A 16,497-nucleotide genomic window follows, 5' to 3' on the forward strand; every position below is an offset into this window, starting at 1 on the left:
GTTACCCAAGAAACAATAGGTAGACTGACTGAAACTAGAGTGCCTACAACAATTTTTTTTTTTTTTAAAACACAATCTTGCTATTGAATTTACTTTTAATTTTCAAATGTTTTTAAAATAAATTTAGAGTGCCCAATGCCCAATTATTTTTTTTCCATATTAAGGGGCAATTTAGCATGGCCAATCCACCTAACCTGCACATCTTTGTGTTGTGGGGGTGAGACGCACACAGACACAGAAAAAAATGTGCAAACTCCACACGGAACTCCACATGGATCAATTTTCAAATGTTAATTAATAAGAAATATTACTGGTATCCAAGCCCTTGATCATTAATTAAGTACTTAAAAAGTACTTAAATATATACTGCTCTCTCCCCAATTACCCTTTTCTTTGCTCCACAGGTAACTGCTCTAAACTGTATACAGGTTCCATGGACAGCTGCAGCCCCCTAGGCCTTTAAATGGGCAGCACATTGGCACAGTGGTTAGCACTGCTGCCTCACAGGACCAGGGATCCAGGTTCAATACCGGCCTTAGAGAACTGTCTATGTGGAGTTTGCACTTTGTCCCCGTGTCTGTGGGGATTTCCTCTAGGTTGCTCTGGTTTCCTCCCACCGTTCAAAGTTGTACAGGTGAGGTGGACTGGCCATGCTAAAGTTCCCCTCAAGTGTTCAAAGATGTGTAGGTTAGTAGTTATTGGGAGAGGACAGAGAAGTGGGCTTGGGTGGAGTGCTCTTTCAGAAGGTCAATGCAGACTCAGTGGGCTGAATGGCCTCCTTCTGCACTCTAGGGATTCTATTCTATGATTCTATGTGTAAACCAAATCACAAATGTTAAGTGGGGAGGAACACCAACTATTTTATTCGGACATAACAGCATAATTCGGTTGATACATAGATTTTCCAGCAAGGGACAGGATATTTTGATTGAACATAAACAACCTGGATAATATTTTCCCCCTCCCCACTCCAGTCCAGAAATGCATATCTATAATATCCCAAATGCTTTCCTAGTTAAATTTGCAAACTCACCACAACCGGGAACGGAATCTGAAACTGCATGGTCTTCATACCATGTGGTGAATTTACCCAACCATGCTTTTAATTTCCAACAGTGTTGCTGAATCTTACCACACAGTGTATAGCACAGACATTCTTCGGGTTTTGCTGCAGCCAGTGGTGCATATTCTTACACACTGCGTACAAGTTGTGTAAACTGGGAGCCTGTCGAGCTGGCCAGCTGCATTCAGATATCTATTTCAAAGAAAGGAAGATTGTGACAAGAGACCAAACAGAGACAAAAGAAAAATCCATGTGCGCAGCATCAAATTCTGCTGACCAAGCGATAAGGGGTTTCAGGGTAGGAGAGCAGCTATAGTAGAGGGGGGCGGCATCTGTGCATCATGTTCAAATGCAAGTTACACAGCAATGAAAATTAGACGATTGCAACAAGGATGTCAGCATTCATGCCTACGAATGTTGTGGATTCAATTCACACTCCAGATATGGCAAAGGCTTCAGTGAAGTCGGTCTGAAATGTTATCTGATGGATGAGACGAGAGCCAAGGCTTCATCGGCTATCAAGTAAAATAAATCCTATGTTACTATATTCCTAGCCAATATTTATCACGCAGTAACATCACGAACAAACAGATTTTATGGTTGTTGTCACATTGTTGTTTGTGCTACCCTGCTGTGTGTAAATTGGGCATTGTTTTACCAATACTGTTACGATGTCAGCTTATGTTACTACTGAACAGACAGATCCTCAAGTGAAACCCTGGTTCAATAGATTGTAACTTTTTTTTTGATTTAGAGACGGGGATGAACAGAAGCACAGGACTTCCAGTTAACTTACAGCTAAAGAATAAAACATTTATTAAACATGAAATATTGACTGTAATACAATACTCCCTCACCCCACCGATATCTTCACAAATGTACACAGAGTTTCAAAGGTTCTACAGGTTACAAAATATATCTTGTATCAAAAATGTTCTTGGTAGGTGCACAGTTATGTAGACATCCTACACTTGAGTGAACTACATGAGTGGCTCTCCATCTCAATGGGCCGCACTATTGAAATCGGGCTTGTTGACTAACCATGACCCGATGAAGAAGACTGAATACATTTAATACTCGCCGAATATTTCATGATGAGTTACAGAAAGTGCTTAATTATCTGTATATTTATAGAACTATCAACTTTGAATGGTTAAAAACAACATAAATAGTTACCTTTTGGAAGCAAAAGGAGTGCATAGTGTTCACAGTCAATGTTGTGTGCAATCAGCACACTTCCCCATTATTTACAAGTGTATTACTGCAGTCACACCGGTAGGAAAAAAACTACGCAGAATGTGGCAACACTGCAAGCAGGCAATTGTCAATAAAATGTCTTGTGGGCCACACTCAAGAACCCAGATGCCCCCCCCCCCCCCCCGGATGCAGGTTTCCCACCACTGATGTAAATTAACAGGCCAACTGTGGGCAGACACACTACACTCGGAAACCAAATGGCAAATCCATCCAATAGAACATGTGAATTTCTCATCAAATTCCCCTTAGACGCTTGTTACACTGTGAGCCAACTGGCCTCAATGGAACTCTGACTTCCACACAAGTGTTTCCAAACTCCACTCTCAAAGAACATACTTTGAAACCTTCTCCCATACAAGGCTCTCTCTTAGATGCTTTCAACAAGGATCCACATCCATTTCATATTCTCCTTTTAGTAGTCCTCTAACCTGGATTGCAATATACATTCAAGCTTCCACACATCTCGCTCAGGAACCCAGCCACAGCAATAGAACACCATTGCTACACAGGCTATATTGAGGTGTCACCATACTTCAGGGGTGAAATTCTCCCCCAACGGCGGGATGCCCGCCGACTGGCACCAAAGCCGGCGCCAATCAGACGGGCATCGCGCCGGCAAAAAGGTGCGGAAGTCTCCGCATCTTTGGCGGCCTAGCCCCAACATTGAGGGGCTAGGCCGACGCCGGAGGGATTTCCGCCCCGCCAGCTGGCGGAAATGGCGTTTGTTGCCCCGCCAGCTGGCGCGGAAATGCGGCGCATGCGCGGGAGCGTCAGCGGCCGCTGTCAGTTTCCCAGCGCATGCGCGGGAGCGGCCGCTGTCAGTTTCCCGCGCATGCGCAGTGGGGAGAGTCTCTTCCGCCTCCGCCATGGTGGAGGCCGTAGCGGAGGCGGAAGGGAAAGAGTGCCCCCACAGCACAGGCCCGCCCGCCCGCGGATCGGTGGGCCCCGATCGCGGGCCAGGCCACCATGGGGGCACCCCTCGGGGTCAGATCACCCCGCGCCCCCCCCCAGGACCCCGGAGCCCGCCCACGCCGCCTGGTCCCGCCGGTAAATACCAGGTTTGATTTACATCGGCGGGACAGGCAATTCCTGGGCGGGACTTCGGCCCATCCGGGCCGGAGAATCCAGCGGGGGGTCCCGCCAACCGGCGCGGCCGGATTCCCGCCCCCGCCCAATCTCCGGGAGCGGAGACTTCGGCGGGGGCGGGGGAAGGATTCACGGCGGCCAACGGCCATTCTCCGACCCGGCGGGGGGTCGGAAAATGACGCCCCAGATGTCTGGCATTTCGCTAGCCAACTTTACCAGGTCTGCATCTTTTAGCTCGGTCTTTAACTGGGAGCCTCTTTCTGCCCTTTTCTTTAACTTCATTGAACAGTAGCTGTTCAGATTCCATCTTTTTGTCCCTTTGACTTCAGTCTTCCCGAGATCTCTCTTTTCATACCCTGGTTTCTAGAATGACACGGTGGTACAGTGGTTAGCACTGCTGCCTCAAAGGGACCCAGGTTTGATTCCAGCCTTGGGTTGGGTGACTGTCTTTGTGGAGTTTGCATGTTCTTCCATGACTGCAGGAGTTTCCTCCGGGTGCTCCGGTTTCTTCCCACAGTCCAAAGATGTACGGGTTAGATAGATTGGCCATGATCACTGCGCAAGGCTACGGGGATAAAAAAAAATTTTTTTAAATAGAGTGGGGGAGCGGGCCTAGGTACAGTGTTCTTTCGGAACGTGGGTGCAGACTCAATGGACCAAAATGGCTTTCTTCTGCACTGTAGGGATTCTATGAACTCTCTGTTCTTTAGCTTCTGGGACTTGCTTTCTGCCCCTTACTCCATTGTCCTGCCTCTACTGGCAGATTGAGAGAGCTCCTTTCTACTCAGGTACCTGGTTCCAACCAAAACACAAGTACTGATGCTTTTCAGTGTGGGTCCCTGGTTGCTAAGAAACATCCTAGTTTTTCTTTAAACAATTGTTTGGTTTCACAATGTAAACCTTTAATTACAATGCAGGCACAGTCTAAAATTAAATCGAAACCCACAAACAAGTTTCAATCCTTTCTTATGCAGAAACAAAACTAATCTTTCTTAAAGCTATACCTTATTTCTAATACACACAAATACAAATATAGATTACTTAAACCCACCTTTGCTTCTTGATAACACCATGTACTGACTACACTTCAAAAGTACTTCACTGGTTAAAAATGCTTTGGGACATCCCGAGATCATGAAAACAATTTGTTATTTTAAGTTATTAAATGGCATTGTCACCTTTTTAAATTAAATATATTTATTGCGATTATACATTTTATAAAAACAACGCAACAAAGATACGAAATGATGGAGGGAAAAATAAACCGAATTGACTTAACCCACATGAGTACAGTATGGAACAGGAGAACGACATCACAATTGTTAATTACCATCAATAGACAAAACTAGATACTCATATCACCTGACCAAAAAGAGGGGGAAAAACAGGAAAAGATCATGACAAAATGAAGCACACCTTCTCACTCCATACAGCCCGGCAACCATTACGGAAGACCATGTTGCACAAGAGGGCAAAAGGAAAAGCAGAATCAGCAATCATTCTCCAGGTTCCCATCGATCGAAGCACAAGACACCATCGCTCCTGCCATGCCGTCTCTCCAATACCCATGTGGTCCACAGCCTGGGCCCAGCCGAGGGGGGGAAAATGACTCGACCCGCTCGGCCATCTCCAACCCCTTACAATGAGCATAGAGAAGAGGATGATATAGGACAGTGAAGATGGGTCATATCGACCCCTGGCCTCACAGGCAAGATACCTTGTGCTCCATTGAATCTGATGCACAGAGCATCCAAATCAAGATTACCAAACCGTAGCAGTCAATTCTCAAACTCATGGTGAGAGATGGGATATGACTTCCTAGTAGACACATCAATTATAGTCAAAAGATATTGATTCCCACTTTTTGTTTTAGGAAGCGGTCCTACGCAATCAATTAGGACCCTTGTAAAAGGTTCCTCAAATGCTGGAATGGGGATTAAGGGCAATGGTTTTATCACTGCTTGAGGTTTCCTTATCACTTGACATGTGTGACATGATTGACAAAATTTAACTACATCTTTATGTAGTCCAGGCCAATAAAAATGTTTCTGAATTTAGCTTGAGTTTTCCTTATTCCCAAATGACCTCCCACTGGTACCTCATGTGCAACTCGCAACACCTCCTTTCTATACCCGACCGACAATACTACTTGATGAACTTCTGTCCACTTTTCATCCGCCTGCATATGTACAGGTCTCCATTTTCTCATCAAGACATCACTTTTACGGTAATAACACTCTGGTATACACTCAGATTCCTCTTCCGTGTATGCTTTCTGATTTCTACATCTTTTTGTTGTAACTCCGCCAATTTTCCTGAACTAAAAATATCCGCCTCATCCTCCACCTGTTCTTGTTCAACCATCTGATCAAAAATAGTTTCTGATAATTGCACTTCAACTTCATCTTCACGCTTTGATTTCTCCTCTTGTCTTAACCTGTGTCTTTGCGACCTTGTTACTACAACATCCGGAAAAATCCCAGGATATTCATCCTTCAAAGCTTCAGTTGTCTGATTTTTCACTGGCTTATCAACCACAGTAGGCATCACTCCCACCTGCAATCCAACTATATCATTACCCAAGATAAACTGTATTCCTGGACAAGATAGTTTCTCTATTACTCCTACTACCACTTCACCACTCTTCACTGGACTTTCCAACCTTACCTTATCATAGAATTTACAGTGCAGAAGGAGGCCATTCGGCCCATCGAGTCTGCACCGGCTCTTGGAAAGAGCATCCTACCCAAGGTCAACACCTCCACCCTATCCCCATAACCCAGTAATCCCACCCAACACTAAGGGCAATTTTGGACATTAAGGGCAATTTATCATAGCCAATCCACCTAACCTGCACATCTTTGGACTGTGGGAGGAAACCGGAGCACCCGGAGGAAACCCACGCACACACGGGGAGGATGTGCAGACTCCACACAGACAGTGACCCAAGCCGGAATTGAACCTGGGACCCTGGAGCTGTGAAGCAATTGTGCTATCCACAATGCTACCGTGCTGCCCCAATATATAATTGAACACTACTCCTCTCACCCTGAATTCCACATATTACCACCCTTTTCTGGCAACATTCTTCCCAAACTACATAACTCCTCATCTCTTACCATTAAAGATTGACTAGCTCCAGTATCTCTTAAAATTGTGACTTCTTTACCTGCTCCTCCTGATACACATGAATAAACTTTACCGACACAAGTAAATTCTTTAAAGAGCTTTGGCACCTTCTTATCAATCACCTCTTGATCAGGCTGTACAATCTTTTGCACCTCCTTCGCTTCACTTGGACTTTCCTTTACCACTTTAACAAACCCCACTGTCATATCCTGTTTTACCACATCAGCCTTCCCAGTGCTTTTCTTCAACCACCAACACTGTGACTTTACATGGCCTCGTTTATTACAGTGAAAACATATGAAACTTTTCATTTCTTTTCCACCCTTCTGGATTTCGTTTTTAATCTGAGGTACACTCTCCTTATTATCTCCCATCAGATCACCTTTACCTTTACCACTTGAGTATTTCTCATGTCCCCAGTTTCTATCCCTCACAGGCTAAAACTGATGTCGGAAACCAAGCTTTGATTTATGAACTAATTCATAACCATCTGCCATTTCTGCTGCTAATCTTGCAGTTTTAACCCTCTGCTCTTCCAACTGAGTTCTCACTACATCAGGAATTGAATTTTTAAACACCTCCAAAAGTATAATTTCTCGGAGAGCTTCATACATTTGATCTATTTTCAAAGCCCTTATCCACCTATCAAAATTACTCTGTTTGACCCTTTCAAACTCCATGTATGTTTGACCAAATTCTTTCCTTAAATTTCTAAACCTTTGGCTGTAAGCTTCAGGCACTAGTTCATATGCACCCAAGATGGATTTTTTCATCTCCTCATACGTCCCCGATACCTCCTCCAGTAGTGATGCAAACACTTCACTAGCTCTACCTACCAGCTTTGTTTGAATCAGTAATACCCACATGTCCTGTGGTCATTTCATTTGTTTAGCTACCTTCTCAAATGAAATAAAAACGGCTTCCAACTCCTTCTCATCAAACCTTGGCAATGCTTGGACATTTTGAAATAGATTCCCACCAAGCCTTCGACTTTGATGCTCTTTCTCACTATCCTCATCACTATCATCCAACTGTACGTTTCCCTTTAAGTCTGCCGTTTTTAACTGACTGTCATGTTTCATGGCTATTTTCTGAAGTTCAAACTCTCTCTATCTTTTTCCCTGATCTGTATCTCCCGTTCTCTTTCTTTTTGTTCTGCTAGGTCTATTCTTTCTTTTCTCCTTTCTTCTCTCTCCTTTTCTTTTTCCTCTCTCTCTCTTTCCACTCTCTCTCTTTCGTATTCAAGCTGCTTTAATTCTTTCTCATGTTCCATTTGTTTAATTTGCAACTGAATTTTTGCCATTTCCAATGAGTCAAATTGTATCTCGGGCAACTCTAAATGCTTAGCCCCCGCCATAATTACCTCATCTTTTTGCATTTTGTCAGGTAATGTTAACTGCAGTGGTTTTGCCAAATCTAACCGTCTGCTTTTAGTTTCTGTCCGTAAGGTACTGCGTGTGGCAGTCTCCACCCCCAAAAACTTCTGAGCCTCTGAAAGAGCCATTGTCCACAACACACTCCCCACTTAAACTAAAATATCACACCTGAAAAGCAACCACAATATGCTCACCCCTCACTGTCTTTAGGTTCACTAAGCCAATCCAATAGATAGACTTTTATCTCCTTCGAGCCCCCAATTGTTATGGGTCAGGGTTTAGAGAACCCCAACGTGTATCATGGAGTTCACCTGACCCACAACTTTTAATAGATTGTGGTATGGGGAGCACACGGCTCACTCTACAGGTATGGTACAGCAGAAATGGACCAGTATTTTTTTTTTTTAAACAAAACAATGTTTGTTCTATGAACTCAAGTCAACCTTTCTAAAACAAACAGTGAACATCTTAGCAACCAGTAAATCAAATACACCCCCAAAGAATACAACACTAAGTAATCTCTATGCTCTCCTTTTAACACCCAGAAGACTTAACAAACCTCTAAACAGAAGCACATCAGGATTTAGTCAATACTGAAAACATTTATAATTCTGAATTCACCAAATGATTAAGAAATAGTCCTTCATGGCAGTGAGCTCAGCAGTACAGCTGCTTTTTCTGACTTCAGCAGCAACACACTGAAAAACGAAACCAAAAAGACAGACACACTCAAGCTTTTCTCAAAGTGAAACTAAAAAGCAGAATCAGAGCTCAGCTCCACCCACACTCTGACATCACTGCAGTAACATGACCAGCCAAACATTTCTTAAAGCGACATTCTCATGACAAAGTAAAACAATTTTCATTTACATATGCTATAGACATCTCAATGTGCTTCATCTCCAATTAATTACAACTTTATACACAGCAGCTTCCACAAACAGGAAATGAGATGACAGTACGATGTGTTTTATTTTAAGTACTTCTGGCTGAGGATGCATTATTGGCCATCACGCCCAGAAAATTCCCTGCTCTTTTGAATAGCGCCCTGGGATCTTTTATATATCCTAGATCATTAGTGCATTCAGACAAGGCATGCCTGTTATAAAAGGATCAATTATGGAGGCAAACAGCTGTTCCTGGCAAGGCAAAATATCAATAGTGGCCAAATCAGTGACCCCAAGGTCACCAGGATCATGGGGCAGAACACAATAATCCTACAATGTCACCTCATTGTTTTGTCTGTTTGCACCTCTGTGAAAGACTTCGGAATATTTTACTCTTCAAAAAGATTATATAAATGCAGCTTGTTGACTTACATCATACTTTACAGATTAGATCCTGTAACCACGAACAGAAGAGTCTGCCAAACATTTAAAATTTTATTGCAACCAACAAAATACAATCCACTAGTAATCCTTTATTAAAACAAAAGTCATAAAATGTGCTCTTTAATCAAGCTGGCACCAGCTTACTTACTCTATTGTGAAACTTGGCACTTCTGTAAGATTTTTGTGATAAGTTGAAGATCGTATAATGATCCAGGTGCCGTGAATCCAAAAATGATCGGACATCATCAATTTGGTTCTTGAAACTCAACTCCACTCCTTCAGCAGGATAGGATATCACTGACAAATCGTGGAAATTAGTGTCAGACAGATATATTGATCTTTTAAACACATTAAGTAAACTAAGATTTTCGGTTCACATATTTCAAATTATTGTACTGTTGCTGAATGCACATATTTACAATAGAAAACCCAGAGTTAGCAAAAGATCTTCCGATCCAACTATTCTACACCTTCCAGAGTCCCTTCATAGACTGTACCTGGCTTGCTTATCTACTGAGACACGGCCTAATTTAGTTACTGATAGAGAGCCACAATCAGCTGTAAAGCACATTTCCAAAAGATATTGTTACTTTATTTACATTCCACTCCTCATTCCATTCTATTTCTTCACTCTCCTTCCACGCTCTTAAAAGAGCCGAGAGTCAGGATACATGCACCGTGAAGACACTTCAGCTCTGTGACTCTTTGTCATTTCGCAGCCAAGCGTTCTCTGCAATATGGTCAATTGTTAAATACGCCAAATACTAATCATTAGGCTAAATACTTTTGGAACCTCTCAACTGTACAGCTCTGGATTCTATAGCAGTTAGCTTCAACAATAGTGGGCAGGACTCTCCCATTCGGCGGCAGTGTCCACACCGTCGGGAACGCCATCGCATTTCACGATGTCGTGAACGGGCCGCTGGGAGTACAGATTCTGGCCCCGACAGGGTCCAGCATGGCGCTGGAACGCTTCACGCTGCTCCAGCCTCCCATCCCGGGGCGAACTGTGCGCTGCGGGATCCGTGCAAGTGCAGTGGCACCGCCGTCAATGAGGACATGCGCAGTGGCGCAGGCGCCAACCCGCACATGCGCGGTGGCCTTCCCCAACGTGCCGGCCCCGACGCAACATGGCACAGTTCAGGGGCCGACGTGTTAGAAAGTAGGCCCGGGGAGCGAGAGGCCGACCCGCCGATCGGTGGGCCCCGATCACAGGCTAGGCCCCATCGCAGGCACCTCCGTGGTCAGAGCCCCCCCCCGCCCCCACAAGCCGCCCCCGACCCTGCGCGCAGAATTCCCACCGGCTGCGAGCAGGTGTGGACGGCGCGGGTGGGACTCTGCCTTTTTTAAAGTGGCCGCTCGGCCCATCCGGGATGGAGAATCGACGGCCCGGCCGCGTAGAGCGGCCCGTAACCGGGGCCGCGCCAAGCGCGCCGGCGCCAATGGTGCGGATTCTCTGCTCTGCGGAGAATCACATGCCGGCGTTGGGGCAGCGTGGCGTGGTTGCTGGGATTCTCCGGCCCGGCGCAGGACTGGGAGAATCCCATCCAGTATACCCATCACCAGAACCTGCATAACTGAGACAACTGCCTTCACAAGCCTCCTACACACAGCCAAGTACATCCAGGGTCTGGAAGCAAAACGTCCCAACTCATTCCAAGCACAATTCATATAAATAGTTGTGAACTGGAGTTGAACCACTGCATGTACCAATGAATGCAAACAAGAGGTACAATGTACTTGAAATTTTGAAAAACAAAGTGCATAATGCCAAAAACTGGGGAGATTTCACCAAAGCACCTCAGTGAGACCTGGTAGCCTTTGAAAGATGGCTTAATGTAGGTTACAAACCACCCAAACCACCCTCTTGAGATGTAGAGTTGAATAGAAATGCATAGTATCAAGTTTCCCATTCTCACCACGCTGGCTGAGGACATTTCTTCTAACTTCCCTATTAGACTTCTTGGTGACTATCTCATAGTGATGGTTTGCAATTACCCTCTTCCCCACAAGTGAAAACATTCTCCATCAAAACCTTTCATAATTGAAAGACCTCTATCAGGTCACCCCTCAGCCTTCTACCCCACCCCAGCCCCAAGGAAAAGAGACTTAGCTGGTCAATCCCTTCCTGATCTGCATGCCCATGCATTGCTGGTACCATCTTCGTAAATCTTCTCTACAATGCCTCAACAGCTTTTTTTTTTATATAAATGTGGCGACCACAACTGCAAAGGGTCTACTAAAGTTTGATACAGATTTAGTGTAACATTCCTACTTTTCAATTTTCTCCTTTGAGAAATAAAGCTGAGTGATTTTTTTTTTGTTATGGCCTTGCTAACGGGTGGTGCTATGTTTTGCGATAGGTGTATTTGTATCTGGAGATCCCTTTGTTCCTCTACTCCACCTAACCCTGCAACTTCCAAGTAATAAGCAACTGCCCTATTCCTCCTACCAAAAATGTATTACTTCACATTTGTCCATGTTGAACTTAATAATTTGCCTATGTTAAATGTGTATCAATGCCCTATAATTTATTGTAGTCCTCCTCAGTATTGACAATTCCTCACCCCAACCCTCCAACCAATTTGATGTCATCGGCATATTTAGAAATGATGCTTTTGATTGCAAATCCAAATTCTCAACATAAATTGTGAACAGCAGTGGTCTCACCACTGCTCCTGGTGAACAGCCCACCCCAGCCCTTTCCACCTTTTACCATGAAGCCAGCTACCAATCCAAACTGTCACTTGTCTACTGATGCCATAATCTTTGGCCTTGTTCATTAGTTTATTATGAGACACCTTATCAAAGGGCTTTTGAAAATTAGTTTCACTTTATGTACTACATGACTATTCTCCACTCTGACTTCCTCCAAAATCTCAGTAAAGACGATCAAGCAACTGTTTCCCTTTTGAAATCCATGCTGACTCTTCATTGTTATATTTCTCATTTCCGTATGTTATCCTATTATTTCCTTTAGTAAGGATTCTATCTTTTCTCCTACCACTGATGTTCAATGGCTAGTCCATAATTACCTGGAAATGTCTGCCCCCCTTCTTTAAAAACAGGAGTTACATTAGCGATCTGCTACACCTTTTTCAAACAAACTATTAGCTAGACTTGTAATGCCTCCGCTTTCCTGGCCATAAGCAAATAACCATAATAGGCTTAAAATTGCAAAAATGAAAGCATGCATTGTACCTATTATCCGTGATGTAATGTAAGAAATATTAAGTTCTCCCTTGGCGTAACTAAAAGAAAGCAAAAAGATTAAATGAACAAGACATTATTTAACAGTAATTTTGAAAACAATGATATACAAATAAACACCCAGAATGATTTGATTTATTATTGTCACATGTATTAGTATACAGTGAAAAGTATTGTTTCTTGCATGCTATACAGACAACACATACTGTACATAGGGAAGGAAGGAGAGACTACAGAATGTAATGTTACAGTCATAGCTATGGTTATAAATGTTAACATATTTGGTGCATTTTACGTAAAAATAAGGAATGTTAGCAGTGGGAAAGGAAAGTCAACCCAGTTCAAACACCCAAAGTAAACAATCAAGCACTCCCAAGCAAAATAGCCTCGGGTCATTACTCTGTCACAATAAAGCATTTTGGGTTCAGCTTCAGACACTTGCCCCCTGACTGCAAACATTTTGTTTCCACCTCTTGCAGCAATTGTTCCAATGGTCCACATGAATGCCATGACCAATTTAATGTTATCTGGTATAATTCATGCAGCTTCTCAGTGGCTTCCATCTCACTAGAACTAGAATGCACAAATTCAACTCGTAACACCAAAGTTTGGTATATATGTATTTATTTTTTTAATCACCTTTTTTCATTACCCAAAGGAATCCGCTTCTCTTTAATGGAAGCAGTTATTTTTGCATTATTAAATTAGATTAGTAATGACATCTATTGAGGTGGGACTAGAATCCTTCACAAATTGCTCATTGGAGGTCAGCAATGAAATCAACCTGCTAGAAATACTGGGAAATGAAGGCCTGTCGTCTCAATCTCGCCCTCGCCCAAGCTGTGATGATTCTCGGGTTAAATCACCACCAGTCAGCTCTCCCCCTCAAAGGGAAAAGCAGCTTGTGGTAATTTTACCTTTACCTTTTACTGGGAAATAAAGCATTCAATTTTTCTTTCAGACACGTGGTAACAAGACACAAAATGCTGGTTAGGGGAAGGTATGGGTTTCTGGCAGTCACTGGTAGCAACTAGAAAGAGGACCTGGCTTATTTTTTTCTTTAGTGCCTTTACTGCCATGTTGGCTGAGCACTAGCTAGATAGAGATCAATGCTGAATCCTTTCACATCTCCATGTTTTAATAATACTGCAGCCTATTTCTCGACTTTCAAACCATTGCCACAGATGGAGATTTCTTTATAATGAATTTAATTGTATTTCGGATGTCAGTTGTTTTATTCTGTTTGAGTCACTATTTAGACTTGTTCCAAGAAAATTATTTTAAAATGGAAAATAAGTAGAATATCTATGGCTGATTTTTTGGTCTCATTTTAAAACGCACTATTGTCCTCCATTTTCTAGTTCTTCATCCTAATCAGTCACATCCACAATAATCTTGTTTTAATAAGAAAAAATAAATTCTTAGAAAACAAGAGCTCATCGTTATTGCCGTTTAGAACTATTTCTCCATTAGTTAAGCTCTGACAGCCCAGGTTACCAAGTGAGTTAGCAGCAAGTGCTCCAACCAGCATGCTACATCTTTTAGATCTGCCTTGGATATTATTTCAAGTATAGCAGTGCTGGTTACATCTGTAATCAGTCCACACAAGCTTTGTTCAGGACAGTATCTGTTGATCAAATTAAACAATAGCATAGTCCGGAGATGTAGCAACAAAGCCCTTGAGATCTGAACTAAGTATTGTGTATTTTGCATGTAAACACATGTATATAAAACATTTCAATGAGACACAGACAGATGTTAATTGTTAAACTGCTTTATTTTGGTGTCAGCAAGTGCACATACAGAACAGCAGTTGTAATCAAATGTCATTTGTTTCAACAAATCTTCCTTAACATAACAAAATAATGGAAGTATACCACCCTACTCCAATTCAGAGTCTTACTTAAACAATGTTGACCACTTGCTTTTTGATCCTGCCCAGCTCTGGGTTTGAAGTGGCCAAGTATTTTCCCTTCAGCTGCCTGGCTGACCAACTGACCAGCCTGTGGCTTTATTTATTCTGCAAGCAGGAAGGTGGTTCCTCTGGCTATAGGAGAACAGTTAATTTTTTTTAAAATTCCTCCCAGAGGGGAGGGTCTCATTGGAATCTCAATATAAATAATGACCGTCATGTCTTAAAGAATCTGGGATAAGTCTATAGATTCTCATTGTCTGTTAAAAACATATTGCGCCACTACATTTCAGAAAGTGGCTGAGGCGTGCCACTCAGGGAGTTGGAATAGCAACATCTCATATTACATGCATGTTGTAGTCTAGAGCTATGGGCAGTAATGGTAGAGGCTCCATCTTTCCTGCCATCACATGAGTGACCAGAAGAAATCTCTCCAGCTCTTACCACCTGTCATTGGTGAGTGTTAAAAGGACATGCAGATAACAAACTTGTTTGGCTGCATTATGGATACATCTTCCCTGGCCATCAAGTCCTGAGGTGAATCTCTAACCCAGAGCTTCTGGTTCAGAAACATCCTACCGCACCACATGACCTCCCTTAAAAAGTGGCTAGTCTAACATCTTTAATCCTAAAATTTGTTTTATAGCTCAGCACTCAAACATAATTAATTCCCCAAATCCTGTGAAGAGAAATAATGGAAATTCCTGAAATGTGAACAGTTCTGAAGAAAAGGTCATGACCGGAAATATTTATTTTTAAAAAGGTATTTTATTGCAAACATATTCAACATAATTAACACAACCTTAGCATCTAACAGAGTATACAGTTTGTACATTTCTCTCCCCCCCCCCCCCAATGATGAACAGCTCCTTAAATATAGCCATGAACGGCCACCACCGTACCTCAAAGCCCTCCTCCGATCCCCTTCAGGCAAATTTGATTTTCTTTAACCTGAAAAACTCTTACCGATCTTCCAGATCATGTAATGCGACATGAATCCAAGGTCCCGGTTGAGGACATACCCATGTGTGCGGAACTTAGCTCTATGTTTCTGCTTGGCAATTCTGCGTTGTCGCGCGTCCTGAAGGCCAACTTGGAGAACGCTTACCTGAAAATCAGAGGCTGAATGCCCTCGACTGCTGAAGTGTTCCCTGACTGGAAGGGAACATTCCTGCCTGGCGATTGTCGCGTGATGTCCGTTCATCCGTTGTCGTAGTGCCTGCATGGTCTCGCCAATGTACGACGCTTCGGGCTCTGTAAAGACTTAATTACCTGCAAATGCTTGCATTCAAAGTATTGTCTTGCATCTCTGACTTTGTCTATATATAATGTTTCTGGAACCTACCTCTTCATTCACCCGAGGAAGGAGCAGTGCTCTGAAGCTAGTGATTTGAAACAAACCTGTTGGACTTTAACCTGGTGTTGTAAGACTTCTTACTGAACCGACCCCAGTCCAATGCCAGCATCTCCACATCACAACTCAATCTAGTATTAGACACAAAGAACTATCACTCCCTCCCACCAGAGGACTGATCATACCTGCAACACTTGGACTCAGGAAGAATCACTATCTTCAGGAACAATAGATAACATTAATAGCAAATAAAAAACCGTTGAAGTGAAAATAAATCAAGATAAAAGAGTATAAATAAAAGCAACGGTCTCACCACGGAGCCAAAAACACAAGAGAATAATTCTACGGACAAACTAGTTACATTTTCTGTGGCATTGCTTACAGACACCCTAAGGAACACTAGGTTGCTTGAAGAAACATCCATTGATGTATGTAAATTAATGCGGTTTGTGTCCGGTTTTACAATTTTTTAAATTAATCTGCACTGCAGTTCTGTACTCCATCAGAAACAGGAGACAATAATTGATCTTATCGCAGCGGATCACTCACCAATGAGCCCCTCATCTTCTCCCTTTAGCCATACAACTGACATGAAAATGAAATGAAATAAAAATTGCTTGTCACGAGTAGGCTTCAATGAAGTTACTGTGAAAAGCCCATAGTCGCCACATTCCAGCGCCTGTTCGGGGAGGCTGGTACAGGAATTGAACTGTGCTGCTGGCCTGCCTTGGTCTGATTTAAAAGCCAGCGATTTAGCCCAGTGTGCTAAACCAGCCCCT

General features: G+C 43.0%; 1 protein-coding gene across 4 annotated transcripts in view; it reads right to left on the minus strand.

The window, feature by feature from the left end:
• dnajc6 (DnaJ (Hsp40) homolog, subfamily C, member 6) overlaps window positions 1–16,497 on the minus strand; it is a 197,243-nt gene that overhangs the window by 114,374 nt on the left and 66,372 nt on the right. For all 4 annotated transcript variants that reach the window (XM_072511120.1, XM_072511121.1, XM_072511119.1 and 1 more), the window contains 3 exons: window positions 12,444–12,493; window positions 9,391–9,539; window positions 1,133–1,255 (listed from right to left, as the gene is read on the minus strand). In XM_072511120.1, the coding sequence (XP_072367221.1) occupies window positions 1,133–1,255; window positions 9,391–9,539; window positions 12,444–12,493 (322 nt within the window). The remainder of the gene's footprint in view (window positions 1–1,132; window positions 1,256–9,390; window positions 9,540–12,443; window positions 12,494–16,497) is intronic.

Source organism: Scyliorhinus torazame, chromosome 7 (assembly GCF_047496885.1).
Source record: "Scyliorhinus torazame isolate Kashiwa2021f chromosome 7, sScyTor2.1, whole genome shotgun sequence".
Classification (NCBI taxonomy): domain Eukaryota; kingdom Metazoa; phylum Chordata; class Chondrichthyes; order Carcharhiniformes; family Scyliorhinidae; genus Scyliorhinus; species Scyliorhinus torazame.